This window comes from Argiope bruennichi, chromosome 1 (genome assembly GCF_947563725.1).
Source record: "Argiope bruennichi chromosome 1, qqArgBrue1.1, whole genome shotgun sequence".
In the NCBI taxonomy this organism is placed as follows: domain Eukaryota; kingdom Metazoa; phylum Arthropoda; class Arachnida; order Araneae; family Araneidae; genus Argiope; species Argiope bruennichi.
In genome coordinates, this window is record NC_079151.1 from 29,772,787 (window position 1) to 29,793,155 (window position 20,369).

Genomic DNA, 20,369 nt, shown 5'->3' on the forward strand with positions numbered 1-20,369 from the left:
AAACCTTAGAAATACTTGTAGGTTTGTTATAATTCCTAAAAATTACCCTTAGGAGCCTTATTTTTCCAAATTAAATTAAAAAATATATAACTATGTTAATTGCAGTAGCCAGACAAAGGGAATATAATTTTAAAAAATGACGGTACATGTTTTATATATTTATACAGAAAAAAAAAGCAAGTACCTCAAGCAAAACAGGCCCCTGCTGAAAATAATTATATTATGGTAAAAATAAGGTATTCATTTACCTCAAAAAATATGTCACTCGTTCAGTATGGCGGGAAAAAAAAATTCGTATTATTTGAATAATTTTGACAGCAGGCGATTTTTTTTTTTTTTTTTAATTTTTGTTCAAAAGAACATTATGTAATGGTAATATATACACAGCCAAATATTAGAAACAAACGAATTGCAGGTGTACAATTCGATTTAAAAGTCCAGTATTAAATTTGACACTTAGTGCATTTAAAGGTTAATGTGACGGCTTTTATAATAATCATTAGCCTACAAAAATGTGAGAACGATGCATCATGCTTAATGGCAATCAGACTGGAAATAGGAGTGCAACGGGTTAAAAGCTATTTGAAGGATTTCGAATAAACTTTTATCTACTTCTTTGCTAATATATCAAGACAGCTATAAACTTCTTTTGGATTTCATAAATTGTGGCAACTATATTAAAAATTGTTTCTATTTTGCAACCGAACCTTATATTTCATAAATAAATATGTAACAAATTGTATTGTATAATAGACATTTTCTAGAAGAATAGCAGTCATAATAAAATACATTTTACTGTTATTCTCAGCCATTTTGTAGATATATAGATAAAAGATGATGGACAAGATAGTTGGTTATGCCCGAACCAAGAAGCTGTCAATTTATTTTGTTAATCTAAATGAGTCTGGTTTCTGATATTTGAACTGTAACCGAAAATGATCTAAGTTTGAAACTGTAACCAAAATTGAGCTAGATGGTATTTTTTTAATCATGTGAGAACATGATATTGTTTTGGCTGGAGGTTTTTGAAGCGACTTGAAGGCAACAAATTTTTGAAGCCTCAAAATGCGTAGGCAACGAATTGGCGATTTATCCCTTTTTTTTATTTTGAAGTCGGCTTTCACAGTATAGCTCTTGAAATATCTATCGTCTGCTAATGTAGTTTTATTTTGGAGTCGACTTTCGCTGTATAGCTTTTGAATTATCTATCGTTTACTGTTGTAGTATTTCCCTTGGAAATCACAATGTTATTGCCTAACTCGCGCAATGTTTTTTTAAAAAATAAACCAAACAAGTTAAAATATTGTTTGTTTAATTGATAGAGATTGTTGGTTCAGGGATAATTTCAACTGATTAAAATAGGGTTATTAGAAAATATTGCAGAAGATTGTTACAACTTGATTTCCAAATTATACATTCTCTGAATTCTTACGAATTGTCTTAATTAATTTAAGTCATTAACCAATTTAAACCGGTTTGAAACAATCATGAGAACCAAATATTTGACTTTTTAAAAAATTTTTTTGATTACAGTAATAACTTAAAACTATTTTTGATCATATATATGCTTGCATTTACAGATTATGATATCTTGGTATCGTACTGAATTATTCGAAATGAGAATAACGGAATAAACAAGTTGGATTAAAGTATTTGGCTGCTTCAGTGGCCGCAGATTGCAGTGGCGCTGATAAGAAAAGTGTCACACCTTAAAAGAGAATGTTAAAATCCGACTATATAATCTCAAAGTGATGACCCCCCCCCCCCTCCAAAAAAAAAAGAAAAAAAAAAAAAAAAAGCCATGTAAGCTGGTGTGACAGGCAGTGAAAGCTATGTAATTAGATTTTAAGATACAACCTTAAATTGGCTAATCCAGCCAGCGGGAAGGCACACGAAAAATCTGAATGACCGGACCGCCGCAGCAGCAATACTGGCGGGAGCAGTGTTTGAGACCTAAGGGCCATCACGGTACAATTCTTTCCTAAGGAAGTACGTCCCGTCATTGATGGAAGGAGCCAGACTCCCACCCTTTCGTTTACTCACAAGGATGGCGAGAACCAACCACCATTCCGGAAACTTCTCATCCTCAATTACGAGGTGCCCTCCTCCCGTGGGACGATTTTGAGAGACAAGGAGAAAATAAAAGTTCATGCGAGTTGAAGTATCATAGAATTTTTTTAGTGGACGTAGGAAGTTTAATTTTAAAAATTACGTGACAAAGAAAAAAATTTATGAAACAAAGTAAACACACACACACACACACACACACACACACACACACACACACACACACACACACACACACACACACACACACGATAATGCTCTTTTTCATTTCAATAAATTTCAAATATAAGAACAAACCAACTTTAATCTAAAGATAAAAGCATTACTGTTTTAATTGACGAAGTGTTTTTATAATGATAATTAAAGTATTTTGTCTAGATTTGAACCGGCGAGTGATATGCTGTAATGGTGAAAATGTCGGGTCATGTCGTATTTGGATTATCCAATCCAAACTATGGAAATGGTGAAGCACACAGACATGTGCCTGAATCTCTGTACAGGAAAGATGAATGATGATCAGTGTTTTTAAAATATTTTATCTAGGAGCACCCTTATATTTTAATGTTTTCTTTTTATGGATGTCTTAGTTATTTTTCCTTTCCTTCTTTGGAGTTTGATATATTATTTGTTTCTAGTTTTATTGACACATTGTACCGACTATGAACCATCTGAACAGGAATTCGTTCCCAAACAGGGAATCTTCGCTCCCTTGTAATAAGAAAAATGCTGATAAATTTTTAAATAGCGTTAATCGTCGGATTAATCGCGTCCCTTAAAACCTGGAGGAAAGCAACCGAATTTTGACATAGACGTCATCTTTTGGTACTCTGACATTTAGTTAAATGAAAAATATTCAGTTTTGTACTGTATAAAAATGAATTATCTTGCAGTTCTTCAACCACTTTTCCGTTTTATTTATATGTTTTTAATATTTCTATTTCATGTAGCGATTAAAAATCAAATTAAAATATTTTGACATTTTTCTCTGATATTTAAGTATTTTAGATCCTGACACGATTTTTAACGCATCATTGCCTCTACCATCATTTCTTTTTCTTTTTACTTTCTCGTTTCTTCCTGAATTCGAAAATCGCATTTTGGGAAAAGTTCGTTTGTCTGCCTTTGGCAAAGATAACTCAAAAACACTTTGAGCTAGACGGTTGAAATTTGGTAGACGGTTTTTACACGAAATTTGCCGATTTCTATCAAATTTTGAGTAAATTCTGTTGAGAGGAAGTCCGTCTGTCCGAATATTAGTTAACACGTTATCTACAAACCAAGGAATTAAATAAATAAAATCTGGTACTCATTTTTAAAAATTTATAGTTTAGGCACCTATCAAATTTTGATTTTTTATGTATACTCTTTCAAGAAACATGCAAAGCGATAGTTAAAAAATGCAGTGTTTTAAATATATCAAATTAGGTATAGGATTTTGTGTTCTAGTGCAGTTTTGTTTCAAATCTTTATTTCAATCGATTGAGAAAATGCGTCTGAAGCAGAAATTCGATTTTTGTGTACCATTAACCGCATGCCAGAAATTAATCACCAAAAGCACTCGCCAAGGATCACACATACATTCAGTAAAAATTCTAAATGCACGCCAAAAGTTAATATCTCATAACTATTGTTCGCTAATGTCATGGAAAGCTTTTCTGGCATGACAAATTTATTAAAGAAAGTGCGAGAAAGTCCACTGGTTTTGTTTACTTCTTATCAAAATTTAAATGAGGTAAAAAAAAATGTTTCGCTTCAGAATTGTATGAAATTGCTAAAATCTATTTTTATATTCTTTTTTGATCCGAAAGCTCTAGAATGTTCAATTTTCTATTTACCTCGCACGTAATGTAATTTCAAAAATTCTCTGCAATATAGTTATTACGTTACGCTTTATGCATTTGATAAATAATTTTTTGAAAAATTTCCACTTATTTCATATCTATATGTAACGAATATTTTTAGAATTTTCCGATGCCCCTGAGAACGGCTTTACATAAGACATTTATAATTGCAGTTTTCATATTTTATCTGCAGTGGTTTTTCAATTTAATCTGTTACTCAGAAATGAAATCTATTGTAATAAATTTCACGAGAAACGCAACATCGACTTCAGTTTTCTTTCCAGTGTTTACTAACAGGACATTGTCAGTATGTTGTTCCCAGAATGTTTATATTTGTAAACAGTCCTTTCAACCGTTTCGTCACAGCCACTAACATGGTTAATCCGGTTTGATTATTTTCTCCCTCTGCTCATTGAAAGAAAGCCTACTTCATTCATCGTGGCTTTGGTTTTTTTTTTATTTATTTATTTTTCCCCCTCTCTTCACTTCCTTCTGGTGGATTAAGAAGCAGACGATTCCGCAAAACTGACCGTGAAAAAGTGCATTATTCATTTCTGGGTTGTGTCGCGTGTCTCTTGCTTAACCTTCGGAGCGCCACCTGTGCTATTGTTTAAGACTAAAGAATAAAAAGGGATGGCACACGGAAAAAGTTGCAAACAAGAGCGAAGCTGTGGGTGCTATTTTAAAATTTTAAAATATCGTCTGTGTTTTCAAAACATTCAACATGCGGCCACCTTTCAATGGATATAGACATAGACGACTGGTAATGCCTCTTTTATATAGCTTTTAAATGTTCCATTCGGATTCTTAAGTTACTTTCTCTGATATATTAAATATAATATTATAATTAAATAATATTAAATATAATATTATTATTAAATATTATATTTAAATATAATATTATTATTAAATATTATATTTAAATATAATATTTTTTCTCAGACATATCATGAACTTAATAGAATTCACATCATAAATATTACGTGAATTCTGACATCTATACTATGTATGTTAATTTTACCAATTTTTGCTAGAATAGTAAAATGATATATGCTTTGAAACCTTTTATAGGTTTCTTATTCTTATTATTCCTTCTTTTTAAAAAATTGATTCTTTTCATTTCCGAATGTAATTTAATTCTTATTTAATTTAATTTAATTTCTCTTCTTAAATTAATTCTTTATTCGTATTTAATTCTTTAATTCGCATTTGGAAACTTTTTATGAACCAGAACTTTAAATAGTTCTTTTCTGATTCGCATTTTACAATGTGATTTTAAAATACAGACTCTTATTAAATGTTTTAAAATAATAAATTCGATCTTTCTCAAAGAGACAGGAATACATGAAACTGAATTCTGCATAGGAAGACGAGTGATGGCCGTAAAATAAAATTCAAATAAAATATGGGTTCAAAAGCGAATTTTGATTGGTTCTGATAAAAAGTTTAAATTAATATTTATTTATTTCCATGATTATGTGTTAAATTTTAAAAGAAAAACTTATTTAAAAGAAAGCTGCATGTTAAATAATATCTCGAAAATCATCAGTTACTTTAATATATGCCTTCGGGTTCTTATGCTGTTTACTGAGTGCTTTCGCTAATGAGCTCTGAGGTTACTAAGTCTTTGAAGAAGCTTCTTCTACTGAATAATTGTTTTTAAATGAACTTAGTCGAGGTTAGATTAATTTATTTTGACGTTGTGTAGGCCGTATCGTTTGAGCGGGAGTTTCATTCTTATCGTCTTGTGTAAAAACACGTCCGTGAAATCTCTACTAATAATAAAGATAAATGTGCGTGTTGGCGATCTATAGCCAAGATCATTTAATCATTTAGCCAAGATCACCGAACTTGGCACTGTGCAGGATGAGAATCAGAGTGATTTTTAAAAATTTTAATTAATGAAAAAGTAGGCGTTTTTTAGCTGTTATTACAATTACTTCCGGTAATATTAGATGACAAAAATGGTTTTTACATAATCCTAAAATAAAATTTAAAAAAATCAATGATGCCAAGCTTTTGCGATATAATATTTTTTGTATTTTTAATCAAGTTTTTTAAAAAAAATATTTTAAATGTATTATACATTTTATTGTTGAAGTGAAACTCATATCATTGTTGCTATTAATATTTTATTCTCTCCCCCTTCATAAATAAAAAACTTCTCTGAGAGAGAAATGATAAATGTACCAAAAAAGAAATCTCTAGTTTCATGCGTATATTTTTTTAAAAAGATCTTTACGATTAAGATTGATTATATTCCTTAATTAACCCGTTAACGGGCAGCGTCCTCATTTGAAGATAGAAATGATACGTTTTCACTTTCATAATAAAATCGATTGCATTTCATTGTTTCTCTTCTGCTTTGTCTAACAAGACAATATATATTTCTGAATTCCAAAAATATATTTCTCCTGAAATATACTATATATTAGCCAGGTTTGAGAATATTAGTGATGTATCAAAATTTTCATTCTTTTTTCTTTGATTTATTTTCGAGATAATGTAATAAAATCAAAATTTTTTTTGAGATTTCGTTAGATTTAAAAAGACCTTTTAATATGATCTATAAAAAAGTTTTCAAATAGGATTTTTTACTTAAAAATTTTTTTTTTTAAAAGAGCTCTCACTCGAATTTTTTTCAATATTTTTATTTTATTTTGAAAATATTTGGTATTTTAAGCATAATTTGAAAGAAATTCTCTATAATATGCTTTTAACTGCTGAATTTCGTGCTTATTTTGGATTCTAACGGATAACAAAGAAAATAAAAATTTATAATGTTATTCATTAACTTGAAAAGAAGTGATATTCAAGCATTTAATTTTAAAATGTTTTTAATTAAGCTATGCTAGTCTCAATCGTTTTAACCGAGTCTAATTTGCCAAAACTAATTTTTACGCCTTTTTTTTAAAAAGCCGTTTGAAGATGCTGTATTTTGATGCAAACATTGTAGTATTGTGGCCATTATCTGTGTGCGGTAAAAAAACGGCGCTCTTTTTTGAGCTCTCTGGTTTTTAGCCTCCGGCCACTGCTATAGCTAAAAGAAAGTGACAATACAACTATAGCGATTAAATAAATTTGCATGTTTTATGTAATGTAAAATTATAGTTATTTACTTAACTATATATTAAAGAATAGTAAATTTTGTTAGATTAGCTGAAAAAAAAATCCTAAATTGCGATTGTATTTGTAGAAGCTACAAATACAAAAGTGTCTCTTTTTTTGGCTTTAACATAGAATATTATAGAAAATGTTACAATTATAATTCATTTTCTGTTATCTAATAAAGTTTAATTTTGTCTTATTTGTTTCACGAATTTTAATCGTTTATATTTATCGTTTTGTTACTGCTTAAATGTCTTCAAATGCAATAAAACTTCTTTCATAATATCGTATTTACGAACAATATATCGGTTTAACGACGCATATTATACTTAAAGAATTGCTGACTTCATGTTTGCATGACGCCTTTACTTAAATAATTATATTTCATAAAAGAATGAGGAAATGAGCATTTTCTATCGGAGAAAAGTCACTGAAAATTTTTTATTCGACCCTTTTTCTGTTGCTTTGAGGCGGAGGAACTTCTTTTCTTTGTCTATTCTGTCATTTTTTTAAAACACAGTTATCTTAATGTTTCTTACATTTTAAAATTTACATTTTATAAATTTTCAACACTTGAAATTTACACTTTATAAATTTTTACACTTTAAGATTTCCACTTTATTTATTTATAATTTGATTCTTCGTATTGTTCACGAATTTTCTCTGATTCTTGAATTATAGCGTCAGCCGCTAATGAAGGTTCCATGCATTACGATTCTTATCTGTTATTTTCCATCCGAAAATTTTTTGTAATAATTTTGTATTTTTTTTGTAATAATTAAGTTTATATCCTTATTTTAATCCCATACCTCATTTTATATGTTCGATATACAAATGCAAACTATTGAATTCTGCATTTAATTATATAGCATATTATTTGCAATTATCACCGAAAGTACAATTTTTGCATAGAATTATATGAATGTTCCAAAGTTTGTACAGATAAGAAGTTATTATATGATAAGCACGAATGGCGATTAGTTTAATTATCAAAAAATCATATTCATATAAACATACCTAATAAACTTAAAAAAATTTATAAAGTAATTTGATAAATTGGAGCCTTTAAATTACAATTTGAAACTGGTGAATTTCAGTTTGTGAGAAATGGCAAAAGAACGAATTTAAATGTTTATTTAACTCAAAAATATAAATAATTTGGTTCGTAGAAATATTCATTACAATTTTTTGACAGTGTAATATCTATGATTGTATATATACTTCACCCAAAGTCTGGCTGTTATATAACAGGGCAGTTTTTCGGGCGAAGTATTTTTTTTTATTGGTTGAATCAGCAAAATAATAAACAAATCAATCAATAAATAAAACTGAAAAATAATTAAAAATTAGTTAGTGAAGCATTTTTTTTCATTACTATTTTAAATTAAGAGAGAAATTCTCGAATAACTACCTGAATTTTTTTTAAAAAAAAAAAAGATAAGGGAAATGTAATATCTATACAAAAATTTTAGTTTAAAATTAATTTTTTAATTAAACTAATTAAAAAAAATTAATATTCACTAAGTTATGTCAGAGGTCAAAAACAAATTTCTTTAGAAAGCCAATTATTTGCTTTTTTTGAATGTAAAGTTTTTTTGGACAATCATTAGAATCCATATTAGGGAAAAATACTTGAAAAATCGTACTAAACTACAAAAGACATGAAATTAAAAAAAATTATGCACTGAATTTTAAAATTCGAGTTTCGAGGTGCAATGAGTCGCCATTATGACTATCCGTGTACTAAATTTTATGGCTGTAAGTACGATATATTTGTCTAAGCATCACGAAACCCTTCCTTTTATAAATATAGTTTTTTTTTTAATAAAAAGTGGAAGATGAATACGTAACTCATATTTGAGTATCATTTATACACTTATATTAAAATAAACTTTTTTTAGAGCCTATTTGAAGAAAGTCTTATTCATAAAATTAAAAAATAATGTTTTTATTATTATTATTTTGTGACTCAAATTTGTAGTGATCGATGTATCGCGTTTGTAAAGTGCACTTAAAGGGCATCACGTTGTTTGTCAAAATCGAAAGATATCGCATTGTGCTCATCGAGATACTCAAAGGATGCGCGCTATCTGATATTACATAGGAACTTCTGGAGCAGAGACTGATAAACTCCTTCATTAAACATGGTTACGGTTTATTTGTTTTTGAAAAAAAGATTCGACACTCGAAAATTCGGTCATAATAAACAGTATTCTAGAAAAACGACACTAGATTTTTTTTTGTGTGTGTGTGTGTGTGTGTGTGGGTGTGTTTCGAGTACTTCGTGAAACTTCATCTCTAACTTACTTATATTTACTATAGATAACTAAAGCATTTTCTGGATGGTCACTGCTGATGAAATATATCTTAATATTAGATTATTATAATCAATTGGGAAAAAATCCGGTTTAAAAGCATTTCAATGCAATTTTACATGTTATAGGCTAAAATAAGATTTTTTTTTTTTTTTTTTGAAATAGAACACATCTTTATTTTTATTAGAAATACACCGTGACTACTCAACCGTGGCCATTTCTCTTCATTTTGGGGGAGGATAAAAAATGCTTACAACAGATTTTACTTTCTTATATTTAAAGCGTAGAAAGGAGATTTATCGTAAACTCACGAAAATTCGACTTCGATATTTTAATGAATCTAAGTATTTTAAATCTCCTCGAGTAAAAAAAAAAAAAAAAAAAAAAATATTTTAGAGTTATGTCTCTTGTCAGTATATATGTGAAATAATAACTCAAAAAAGGCAAGGTAGCAAAAAGGAATGCAGTCGGAAAAATTTTGCCAGATTTTCAAGGACGCACAAAGTACGCACGACCAAGACTATGAAAATAATAATCTGAGCTCTTGCGGCTTTCATGATTTTACCCAAGGTTTACAATTTTTGGGGGGGAGGGAGAATGCCATCTTTATAAAGGCGTAGGTGAGGAAGATTTTTTTTTGGAGGGAAGTTACTTCCGTTGGTTAATTTGTAAAATATAATTTATTAACTTCTGAGAAATGCCAGTTGTAATTAATTCCAAAGTAGAATTATTATTTCGATAAAAATATTATTTATAATCATATGTTTTATCATAATATCTTGATTCTTTGAATTTCCTGAACTGTATCGAAAAAATATTTTTTTAATGCTTGTAAGTTTTATTTAAACTTATTTTATGGTCTTTTATACGTACTTTTTTTATTTTCATTGATAAAAATGTTGCGCTTGTTTGCCAGATTAATTTAATTAAAATTGTTTTTTTATTTTTTTCCCGTAACGAAGATGGTCAATTTTAATTCTCAGGACGGCCTCCGTCCCATCCTTGTTTTACTGAATATAATTTAAAATTCGGAACTTTGTTTCCGATAGTTATCGTACATCTCTGATCACAAAATGTCAAAGAATAGTTTACGTTTTGTTATATCACACTGACGTAGCATATCATATAAAATATTTTTTCATATAAAATATTTTTTCCGGAGCGAACTGGAATGAGTCAGCTCACTTGAGGCGGAAGGGAAATTTAAAAGAAATCTCGAGGAACAGCAATTCATTTTTAAAACTATTTGATCACGAAAAATCATGACATCCTGAATACTAAAAACTAAACATTGTGTAGTCGAAAGCTGTATTTTATGTAATATTACTGTATCTATATTTGAAGGTCAGTTCGTCGTTATATTGATACATACTTTTCGAAAGTTATGTGCCGGAAATATTCGCCGTAACAAATTTCTTTTTTGGATACTATTAAAGAAACTTAAATCGCTCTTGAAGTTTTGAGAATAGTTGACTTATACCTTCATAGAACAGAAAACATTAGGCCGGCGTACTGGCATGGGGTTAGCGCGTCTTCCCCGTGATCTGGGCGTCCTGGGTTCGAGTCCCGGTTTCGGGCATGGTTGCTTTTCATCTGTTCTATCTGTGAGATGTGTGAATGTGCCTCCCCTCCCCTGTAAAAAGGGGATGTGCAAGCGAATGTGATGCGTGAGTAGGTAAGACGTACTCTTGGCCCAAGTTGGCACTACTAAAACAAGAGACGCTCCCTTGGCTTAAAATCGCTGACTTCGTCAGCGAGCTTGTTCATGGCTAGTGCCATTATAAACAACAACAACAACAAAAACATTAGATTATAATCTTTATTCAGCATTTTTTTTTTATTTTCTTGTATATCTAGTAAAGAGAAAGCATAGTTATCATTAAAAAAAATTCGAGCTCGAGTTTTTAACGAATATCCACGTTTTAAACCTACCTAAGTTCGGAAAACACAATTATGGTAAATGTCCACCTGTGTGTCTGTTACAAAGATCACTCAAAAACGATTTGATCTAGATAGATAAAATTTGGTATACGGTTTTTACACCAAATTTTTATATTTCTATAGAATTTTCTGCCAAATCCATTTAGATGAAGTATGTCTACCCAGCTATTTGAATATAAGTTAAACAATAACTACAAAAAGAAGAAAGCTAGATCGATAAAATTTGGTACATATATTTAATATCTATAGTGTAGACACTTATTTTTGAGCCAAATCCAATGAAAGGTTGGCTGTTTTTGGTCTGTAGTTTCAGAAATACATAAACGCGGTACCTCAAAAACGCAATGATTTAAATATATCGAATTTGGTATGGCATTTTGTGCCAAATTTTTATATCAGTCGGTTAGGAAATTGCATCTAAGACACAGATTCGATCTCCGTATACTATCAACCGCGCGCCAAGGATAAATCGCCAAATTACTCGCCAAAGTTGACACGATAGATTCAATAAAAATACTAAATTCACGCGAAAGGTTAACATTTTGTAACTATTGTACGCCATTTCCGTACAAGGTATTTTCTAGGATAACACATTTATTAAAATGTATGCGAGGAAGTTTTAGGAGACCACTGCCGCTGGTTTTTTATTTCAGCTGCGTAAGGCAGCGATCTTCATGTCTGCTATAATATTGTGATTATAGTTACGGGGGCTTTGAGGGGTGTATTGCAATTAATATGTACTTTTTAGCCTTGGCTTCTCCTAGTATTTCTGACGTTCTTCCACAAAATTGAGGCGACTTCTTTTTTTTGATATTTTATAACTTTGCGTCATTATTCCCCATATTGTCTTACCATGATCTTAATGCTTTGACATATTCTTTTGATACTTGTCTTAATGTACGGATTTAGTTCTAATTCCACACGGTTTATCATAGCTAGCTCCACGATTTAGTCAAAAGCTCATGATAAAAAAGAAAATGTAGGTCAAAGTGACCTTAGGGCATCTAGATATCACAAGTGGTAGAAGTCTGATTTAGCTCTAAAGGATTACCTCTTCCTATTATATGGGGATACGCAATCCTTTTGGAGGATCGTCTCGTATTTGTGTTTCATTAAAAAAAAAAAAACAAAACTAACAGCCATACCGGCCGAATTACTAACATAGCAAACAAGCATTGTAGCATGCCATTTATTAATATTTATAAGGATGTCATCTTTTTATATCCAGTGCACGATTTCTGTTTTGTTCCTTAACTCGGGCTTAAAATAAAATTGTGTTGTTAGTTCCGTTTCATTTTAGCAGCAATATAAAAGAGAAAAATTCAAGAGCCATTGTAATATACGTGAAATATGCTTTCTATTTTCGAAGGTCAATGCTTGCGTATCAATTTTGCTGTAGAAAGATATACACGTATTTCATCCATCGGAAATATGAATAATTATTACTCACTTGCAGAGACTCTACTAAGAATAGAAGAGAATTGGAACCTTGGAGGTTAAATTAACTTATTGTCCTGCATTGAAACAACGTGTGAATTATTTGGATAATTTTGAGCAATAATCTGAGGATGAGGTTGGTACCTGAGCCGACACTTCTCTTTCCAAATATTCATGTTTCAACAGTGAATTGACATTTAGCCCATATAAGGTACATACGAGGAAAATCTTTGAAGCAATCGGTCTCTTAACTGCAATATGACATATCTCTTCATAGTATTCATACAAAAGTTCAAATTGGTGCAAAATTTCGAATTGGTACAAAAGTCCAGTTGGTACAAACGTAGTATAAAATGGTGCAAAAGTCATTAGCATGCTGTAAGATTTTCCATTTCGATTATGAATCAATATAAAAGGTTGTTAAACCGATGCATAAAATTAAATCTTATTTAGATTCAAGAATCGTTATCTTTGTAACTAGTGGGCTTTCGTTGCTGTTTCTGTTTAGTTTGCTCTCATATTTGTTATGACCATGCATCGTATTTTTTTTTATAAGTGTCGCAACTTTTTATTGTGAAAGCCACTTGTTTACCGTTTTCATATGTTGCCGCATTCTGATAATATAATTCGATTATTCGAGTACATTCTCTGCACAATATTATCTAACTCGGGACATGTTTCGGAATCTTTTTTCAACAACGGCCACTCTTCTGGTTGTTTCGAAATGCCGAACCATCGAACTCGGGTCAACAGAAGCATCTTTTCCTCTGAGTTCAGGCATTTTTTCTTTCTTTCTTTTGCTGATAGTGCACACTTTGGAGCTTCGAATGACGCTTTTATCATTATCTGACGTCAAATGAAATTTATATAAAAAAGTCAAAAAAATGTGATAGGTGATCAGTTTTCTGTAAACTCTGGTGTGATGCCTGCATAACATTACGCTCTATTATCTAATAGAGTCGCTGGCCAATTTAATATTTTAAATAATTTTTAATTTTTCTCATTTTTTTAAATAATTTAAAAAAGAATTTATATTATATTATTGAGTTATTTTAGTTTTTCCATGATGAAAACGAATTATGGTAAGTGTTACACAACATTTCTAAAAGTTATGATTTTGTATTCGTTTAAACAATGATCTTAAAATTTCAAATTAAGGAAATTGTAAAATTTAAATCTACTCATATTTGTTTTACAATGATGTACCAATTTATAAACGAGTTAGGGGAACGCTACGAAAAAAAGCGGGTACGTGTATTTATATATGTTATGACATCTCGTCGGTGTCAGTACTTAAAATCGAATTACTTACCCCAATAAGTGATTAAACAAGCTTTTATAATTTTTTTTTCATTTAAATTCTGCAGATGTAGTGATATTTTTATTTGTACATTTAGTTATTTACAGCAAGAGAGTTCTAAAAAGAAACATTTTCTCCATTCTCATCTTCTCTTTTCCTTGTCGAATCTAGGAATCTGCTGTGATCATTTACTCTAAGTATGCCACACACGCTTTCGAAGTCGTAATTCTTTAGACATTATTGATGAATTTGGACAATTAAACATTTCAGTGGCGTTACTACCCTGGAGGATCCAGATTTAATTAGTCACACATACATTCGGAATACATGGAATTTTTCTGTGTTGCTACTGCTTTGAAGTTTTTCCCTATTGTATAATCTCCATCTTTTAAACAAAACTAAAAAAAAAAAAAAAAAAACCACGTGTGCAAAAATTTTGTACTTTTCGTCTAAAGAGCTTACTTTTAAAATTTCATTTATAAATACTTACGCACATATTTATATAATATAAATATATAATGCATTAAATAAAATACTTGAAGGCTACTTTCAAATACTGTTCTACGACAATGTTTTCCTTTGTTGTATTCAAAGTAAAAATTTCAGCGTTGAATTTCCATCACTAAGATTTTGCGCCTCAACACACGATTAAAGAAATTAAATTTCCACAAATCCTTCCTTGATAAGCGTGCCGGTTGACTATATATTGCTTTTAAAAGCCTTAAACATAAGATTTTGCTAACTAAGCGGAGAGGATAATTCATTCCAATAAATTTATTAGCAGATAAAATGTTGCGCTCATTATAATCATTATATTAAACTTGATTCTTAAACTAACCACTTTTACCTACCAGCCGATTTACTAGAATTATTGGTTTTATTTAAGTTCATTTGGATTTCTTATGTTTCTTCAGTTTCTCCAACTGTGTATTTTTAATTATTATATTTTGATAGACATTAAAACCATGTTTTTTTAATAGCCTTATACCTGTTCTATTTATTACATACATGAATCTTTCAAATGGAGTTTTGTACCACGGACCCATAGTTCCATTAAAAACGTGACCATCCGGGTCATCTATCTATCAATTACACATTATCTTTCGCGGTAACTGTAACTTCCCTTTCTGATTCCTCATACGATTTGCGTAGATAATAAATAGAATCCTTCTTCCACTATTTTCAAGTGTGGAAAAAAAAAGTCTGATCAATACCATTCTTAAAAAGAATTTGAATAGTTTTGTTGAAAATATGCAAAAGGAAATTTGAAAAATTGTCAAAATTCAAGAAAAAATTGTATTTTAAAGTAGTATAAAAATTTTATTATAAATAATTTATTATAAAAATGTATTATAATTTCGAGCAATATTATTTTCAGAATTTACACGCATACATATATTTCAATTATTAAACGAAATTACTGTATTATATTCGAACTTATTGAGACGAGATAAGTTTTGGTTCCTTATCTATTCACTTTCATTTTATCACATGCGGTTTTTGCATAAAGTATTGCAATCGTGAAAGATTTCAATCTGGAAATTTTCATGTTTGAGAGTTTCTAAAGCAGATCTTGCACCAAATTCGGTCATTGAAAGGAGTACATTTCTGAAACACTTATTCATTTCACTGCATTATATTAGGAAATTACAAGGCCATATTTACTAAATAAGTTTATTGCCATTTCTCCTTATGAAAATATTATACGCATTTTTAATTCTTGCGTTTATTTTTCTGTGGAAGGCTGTTCGCATTCTGTTGAAGAGAATTTACGTCTTTTAATTGAGAAAATACTATAACAATTTAACCGATGTTTGTTAAATTAGATAATTCGTGTTGATTCAAAGATGATATGAAGGCCTTATTTGTTTGAATAGTTATTTTCAAATATATCCTGTAATGTTTCAAAATGCAATGAATCAAAAGAATAAAAACAAACTACAGGAAAAAATGCAATTTTAAATACTTTCAGACGATTTTTTTTATTATTACTTTATTAGAAACAAATCCATTACCGATTGCATAAAATATCGTATGTACCATAAAATATCATATATCAAAAAAATCATAAATATGTATGTATCATATGAAATATCATATGTATCATTCTTTGATTACTTAATATAAATTGCATACCCAATGAAAAATTATACCAGCAAATCGGGAAGATTCCCATTTTTTTTTAGAATATTTTCAATGACAATTTCTCTGTCTACAATCTTAAATGAATTTTTATTACTAATTCCTATAATTATTTAATTTGCCTAATTGAAAATGATAATTTTATTATTTTTTTGCTCATTTTTATATAAAAAAATTCTTCTTTACATGGAAGAATTTTCATAGTTATTCATCTTTGCATGTAGTTCTTGGATTTGCCAATAATTTTATTCTTTTCATTTATACTGATGTGGAAAACAACAGTGTAATCATGTGGTCATTTTCAGATTTTTTTTAAAAATAACGCTCTATAATTGAAAATCAAATGTTTAAACTTTTCACAATTACATTCTACATAGAAAGCCCTAAACTTACTTTATATACTATTCCATGCAATATTTATTTTACTATAGAATCTTTGTTCCAGATTTTGTTCTTTGTGATTTGTTAGTTGTGATATCAGGTAACAAATCACTGTAATATTCATGATAATAAATAAAATATAGCCTATTTATTATGTTTCAATATGTCAATAGATTTCATTCATATTATTACATTTTTCTTTTTCGATGTAGGTTATGCTTATATATTTAAAAAAAAAAATATGAATTAAAATCTTTTATTCTTCATTCCATTATAGTGTGATAAAACAAATGTTGTAATTACTGCTTTTATTGATTTTTATTTTAAATATAATTAATGAATTTTGTTTTCTATTTTTACACTCTTACCCCTTCTGTGCTTTCTATTTTTAAAACGGGCGATTGTTTCGTTTCAGAGCCAACAAAAATCCACTAATGTCACCTACCAGGCTCACCACGTCTCCAGAGACAAGAGAGGTCAAATTATGGGCCAGAGAGCCGGTTTCCGAGGGTGTACCATTTGGTTCACAGGTGAGTGTTCATCGTTTTGAAATATCATTTTAAAAGCACTATCACAGGAAGAGGATTTGCGATTAAAAAAAATAAAGGAGCAATCATGAAAAAGTAATAATTCAACGAATAGTATTTTCTTATGTGAAAACTGTATAGTTTTTGTCACTTAAAATTCTACACCTGAGGTATGGTAAGGAGTTATTATTGATTGGTAAATTTATTGGACGAAAGAAGCTGATTGTAATAATCATAAATAAATTTTTATAAATAAGTATTATTTATAAAAGAATATGTTAAGAAAGTGTACTAAGAAAGAAAGGCTTTACCTAAAATTATAAAAAAGACAAAAAATTGGTTTTATTGGTTTTAATCAATGTGTTTAATTACATTTAGTTACATAAACGACCCTTTTAAAGCAACTCAAGGGCTATGTTTGACTGTGTTTAGACATCGAGGACGACACCTGCGTTAATACCATTCTTTCAGAATTCCAAGTTATACCAATTATGCTGATTTCAAACGTCCGCTTTTATGTTCACCAGGGACCACACATGTGGAAACTACGTCTACAAAATCTGGTTTCAAACTAAAAAAAGTATAACGGAGGAAATTAAAACTCACGCACGCACGCACGCACGCACGCACGCACACACACACACACACACACACACACACACACACACACACACACACACACACACACACACACACACGTTAAGATTATATGAATAAGAAATGGAAGAATTCCCTTCACATAAATATGAAGGGAACAATCTTATAGACCATCTAATAACAAACAGAACGAAAAAAAAGAAAGATAAAAGCCATCTGATCATTAGTTATGGACCTAATGGCTCTTCCGTATATAATGGCATCTCATATATCTAATGTCACTTTCTTTGCAAATTTGCATCTTGGTAATGCTCTCTCAGTTGTGTAAAATTTAGCTTTACGCTAATTACTTCCGAAATTCAATATTTTGAGATCTTTAATGGCTGATCTAATAGCAATGAACTTTTTTTAATCTAAAGAAAGATATGTAAATCCTATTCGAAGTAATCGTTTTCAGCTTAAGATAGATACAGTTTGAAAGATTTGTCCAGCATGTGATACCTGGATTACTAAAGAAATTCTTGTGTTGTTCTCTGTTTACTAAATTATTTTTAACTTTGTAATGGATTAATTTGCATTATTTAATATGGTATTTACAAATTTGTGAAACTACTGAAACCTAACATTAAGTTGTTTTAACAGTCTGTATGGCATCTTAGTGAAGAATTTTAAAACAGAAATCTTATTATTCAAACCATTTAAATTGACAAATTTTGGACTTGAAAGTTTTTTTCTTTCTTTTTGCATAACTGGGATTTAATCAAATAGAAAGTCACCTAAAAAAGCGAAGTAACTAATGTGTTTTAACACTGATGATGACATAGCTTGTACTTAATAGGTGTAAATAATTTCCTGCATCAGGTGTTTTAAAAAAATGAATAATCATTAACAGGTACTCCAACTACACGGACATATTGAATGAGTTGGCAGCTGCGACAGTATAGACGGGAAAAGTGGGTTAGCCCAAAAGGCCATCTCTGGCCACGGCACAATTTTTCACGTTGGTGGTATGTCCCGTCATCGTTAGAGAGTATCTGACTTCACATCATTTCTGTGCCAATTAGGCTGACGAGAATCAACCACCATATCGGACGCATCTCATCACCATATCTGAGATGCCTTACGGGGATTATAAATATAAGTAAACTAGCTTAAAATATAGAAACGTAAATGCATAATCCGAAATAAGTCGTAGTATAACTAAATATTAGCTTTAAATACTAACATCCACAATTGCGGGTCACTATTTCTTGTTTAAACTCACATTTCATATTCCTTTGTCGAACTGATTGCCAAATTTTCTACTTACTGTTTTATTAAAATTCGGAAAGCGCTACAATTCTAATGCTTTCTCGTTAGAATCAGGAACGTCATAATAATATGAGTCATCGTTAAATCACCTGAAGTTTTAAAATTTAATGTGCTTGTCCAAATGGCGTATCATTGAATAAAACAACTTCATTGGAACTATGAAGTGAACAGCTTTCTTTAATCACAGGGATATATTCAAATTCCCTGTGATTTTTCGGAATCATCGTTAAGTCACCTGAAGTTTTAAAATTTAATGTGCTTGTCCAAATGGCGTATCATTGAATAAAACAACTTCATTGGAACTATGAAGTGAACAGCTTTCTTTAATCACAGGGATATATTCAAATTCCCTGTGATTTTTCGGAATCATCGTTAAGTCACCTGAAGTTTTAAAATTTAATATGATTATCCAAATGGCGTATCATTGAATAAAACAACTTCATTGGAACTATGAAGTGAACAGCTTTCTTTAATCACAGGGATATATTCAAATTCCCTGTGATTTTTCTGAGTCATCGTTAAGTCACCTGAAGTTTTAAAATTTAATGTGCTTGTCCAAATGGCGTATCATTGAATAAAACAACTTCATTGGAACTACGAAGTGAACAGCTTTCTTTAATCATTGGGAAATATTCAAATTCCCTGAAATTTCTATATATTTTCCTCCACCCCACCTGTCTTCTCTAAACTAATTTATTTTTAAACTTGTGAGGAGAGACTCTTTCTAACTTCAATATAAGGTAGATAAAAATAATAGACAAGTTTCAAGAAGAGTTATTTAATTAATTTCTAAGTTCCACATTTAACAAGAGAAAACCAACACCAACACGACAATATACCAATAGAATATAATCTAATAATGACCTCCAAAAGTATAATGGGAAATATACCTAGATGTTAATAAGGTAACGCCATCTGCTGTATCAAAAATGAAGCTGTAGAGTAATATGTAACCGCTACAGTTTTGATTTATTTTTCAATCACTTTGCTCTAACATTCACACATCTTCCCAGCTATTTCATATGATTTAAATGATTTCTCTATTTCTTTTATAACTGAAATAATATCATTGATTTTCAGGTAAAGAACATATTTCATAGAAACATTTCAGCGAACATTCTAAATCAATTCGGATTTAATCGCAGACAAAGCAAACTAACACACTGGTATTGTATTAAAAATTGTACTCATTTGTTTACAAATGGCGCTTAAAAGTATCTCTCATTTAAGTATTAGTATTAAAATGCTAAAAATATATTTGGAATTCTACGTTCAATGTAAAATTTTTAAAAAAACGAAAGGCAGTTTTTTTTTTTAACCAATTTTGTGGTATTGTTCTTTTCTAAGTTGGCAAACCATCATTATATAACACGATAACACATCATCTTCGACGATGCATTTA

At 29.9% G+C, this 20,369-nt stretch overlaps 1 protein-coding gene across 4 annotated transcripts in view; it reads left to right on the forward strand.

Moving 5' to 3' along the window:
- The window catches only part of LOC129975604 (bifunctional 3'-phosphoadenosine 5'-phosphosulfate synthase-like), a 56,932-nt gene that overhangs the window by 22,793 nt on the left and 13,770 nt on the right, over positions 1–20,369 (forward strand). For 2 of the 4 annotated variants that reach the window (XM_056088794.1, XM_056088884.1), the window contains exon 2: positions 16,948–17,062. In XM_056088794.1, the coding sequence (XP_055944769.1) occupies positions 16,948–17,062 (115 nt within the window). Of the gene's footprint in view, positions 1–4,516; positions 4,672–13,616; positions 13,792–16,947; positions 17,063–20,369 lie in introns of those variants that run through there. The other 2 variants (XM_056088712.1, XM_056088968.1) reach the window with 2 other exon arrangements.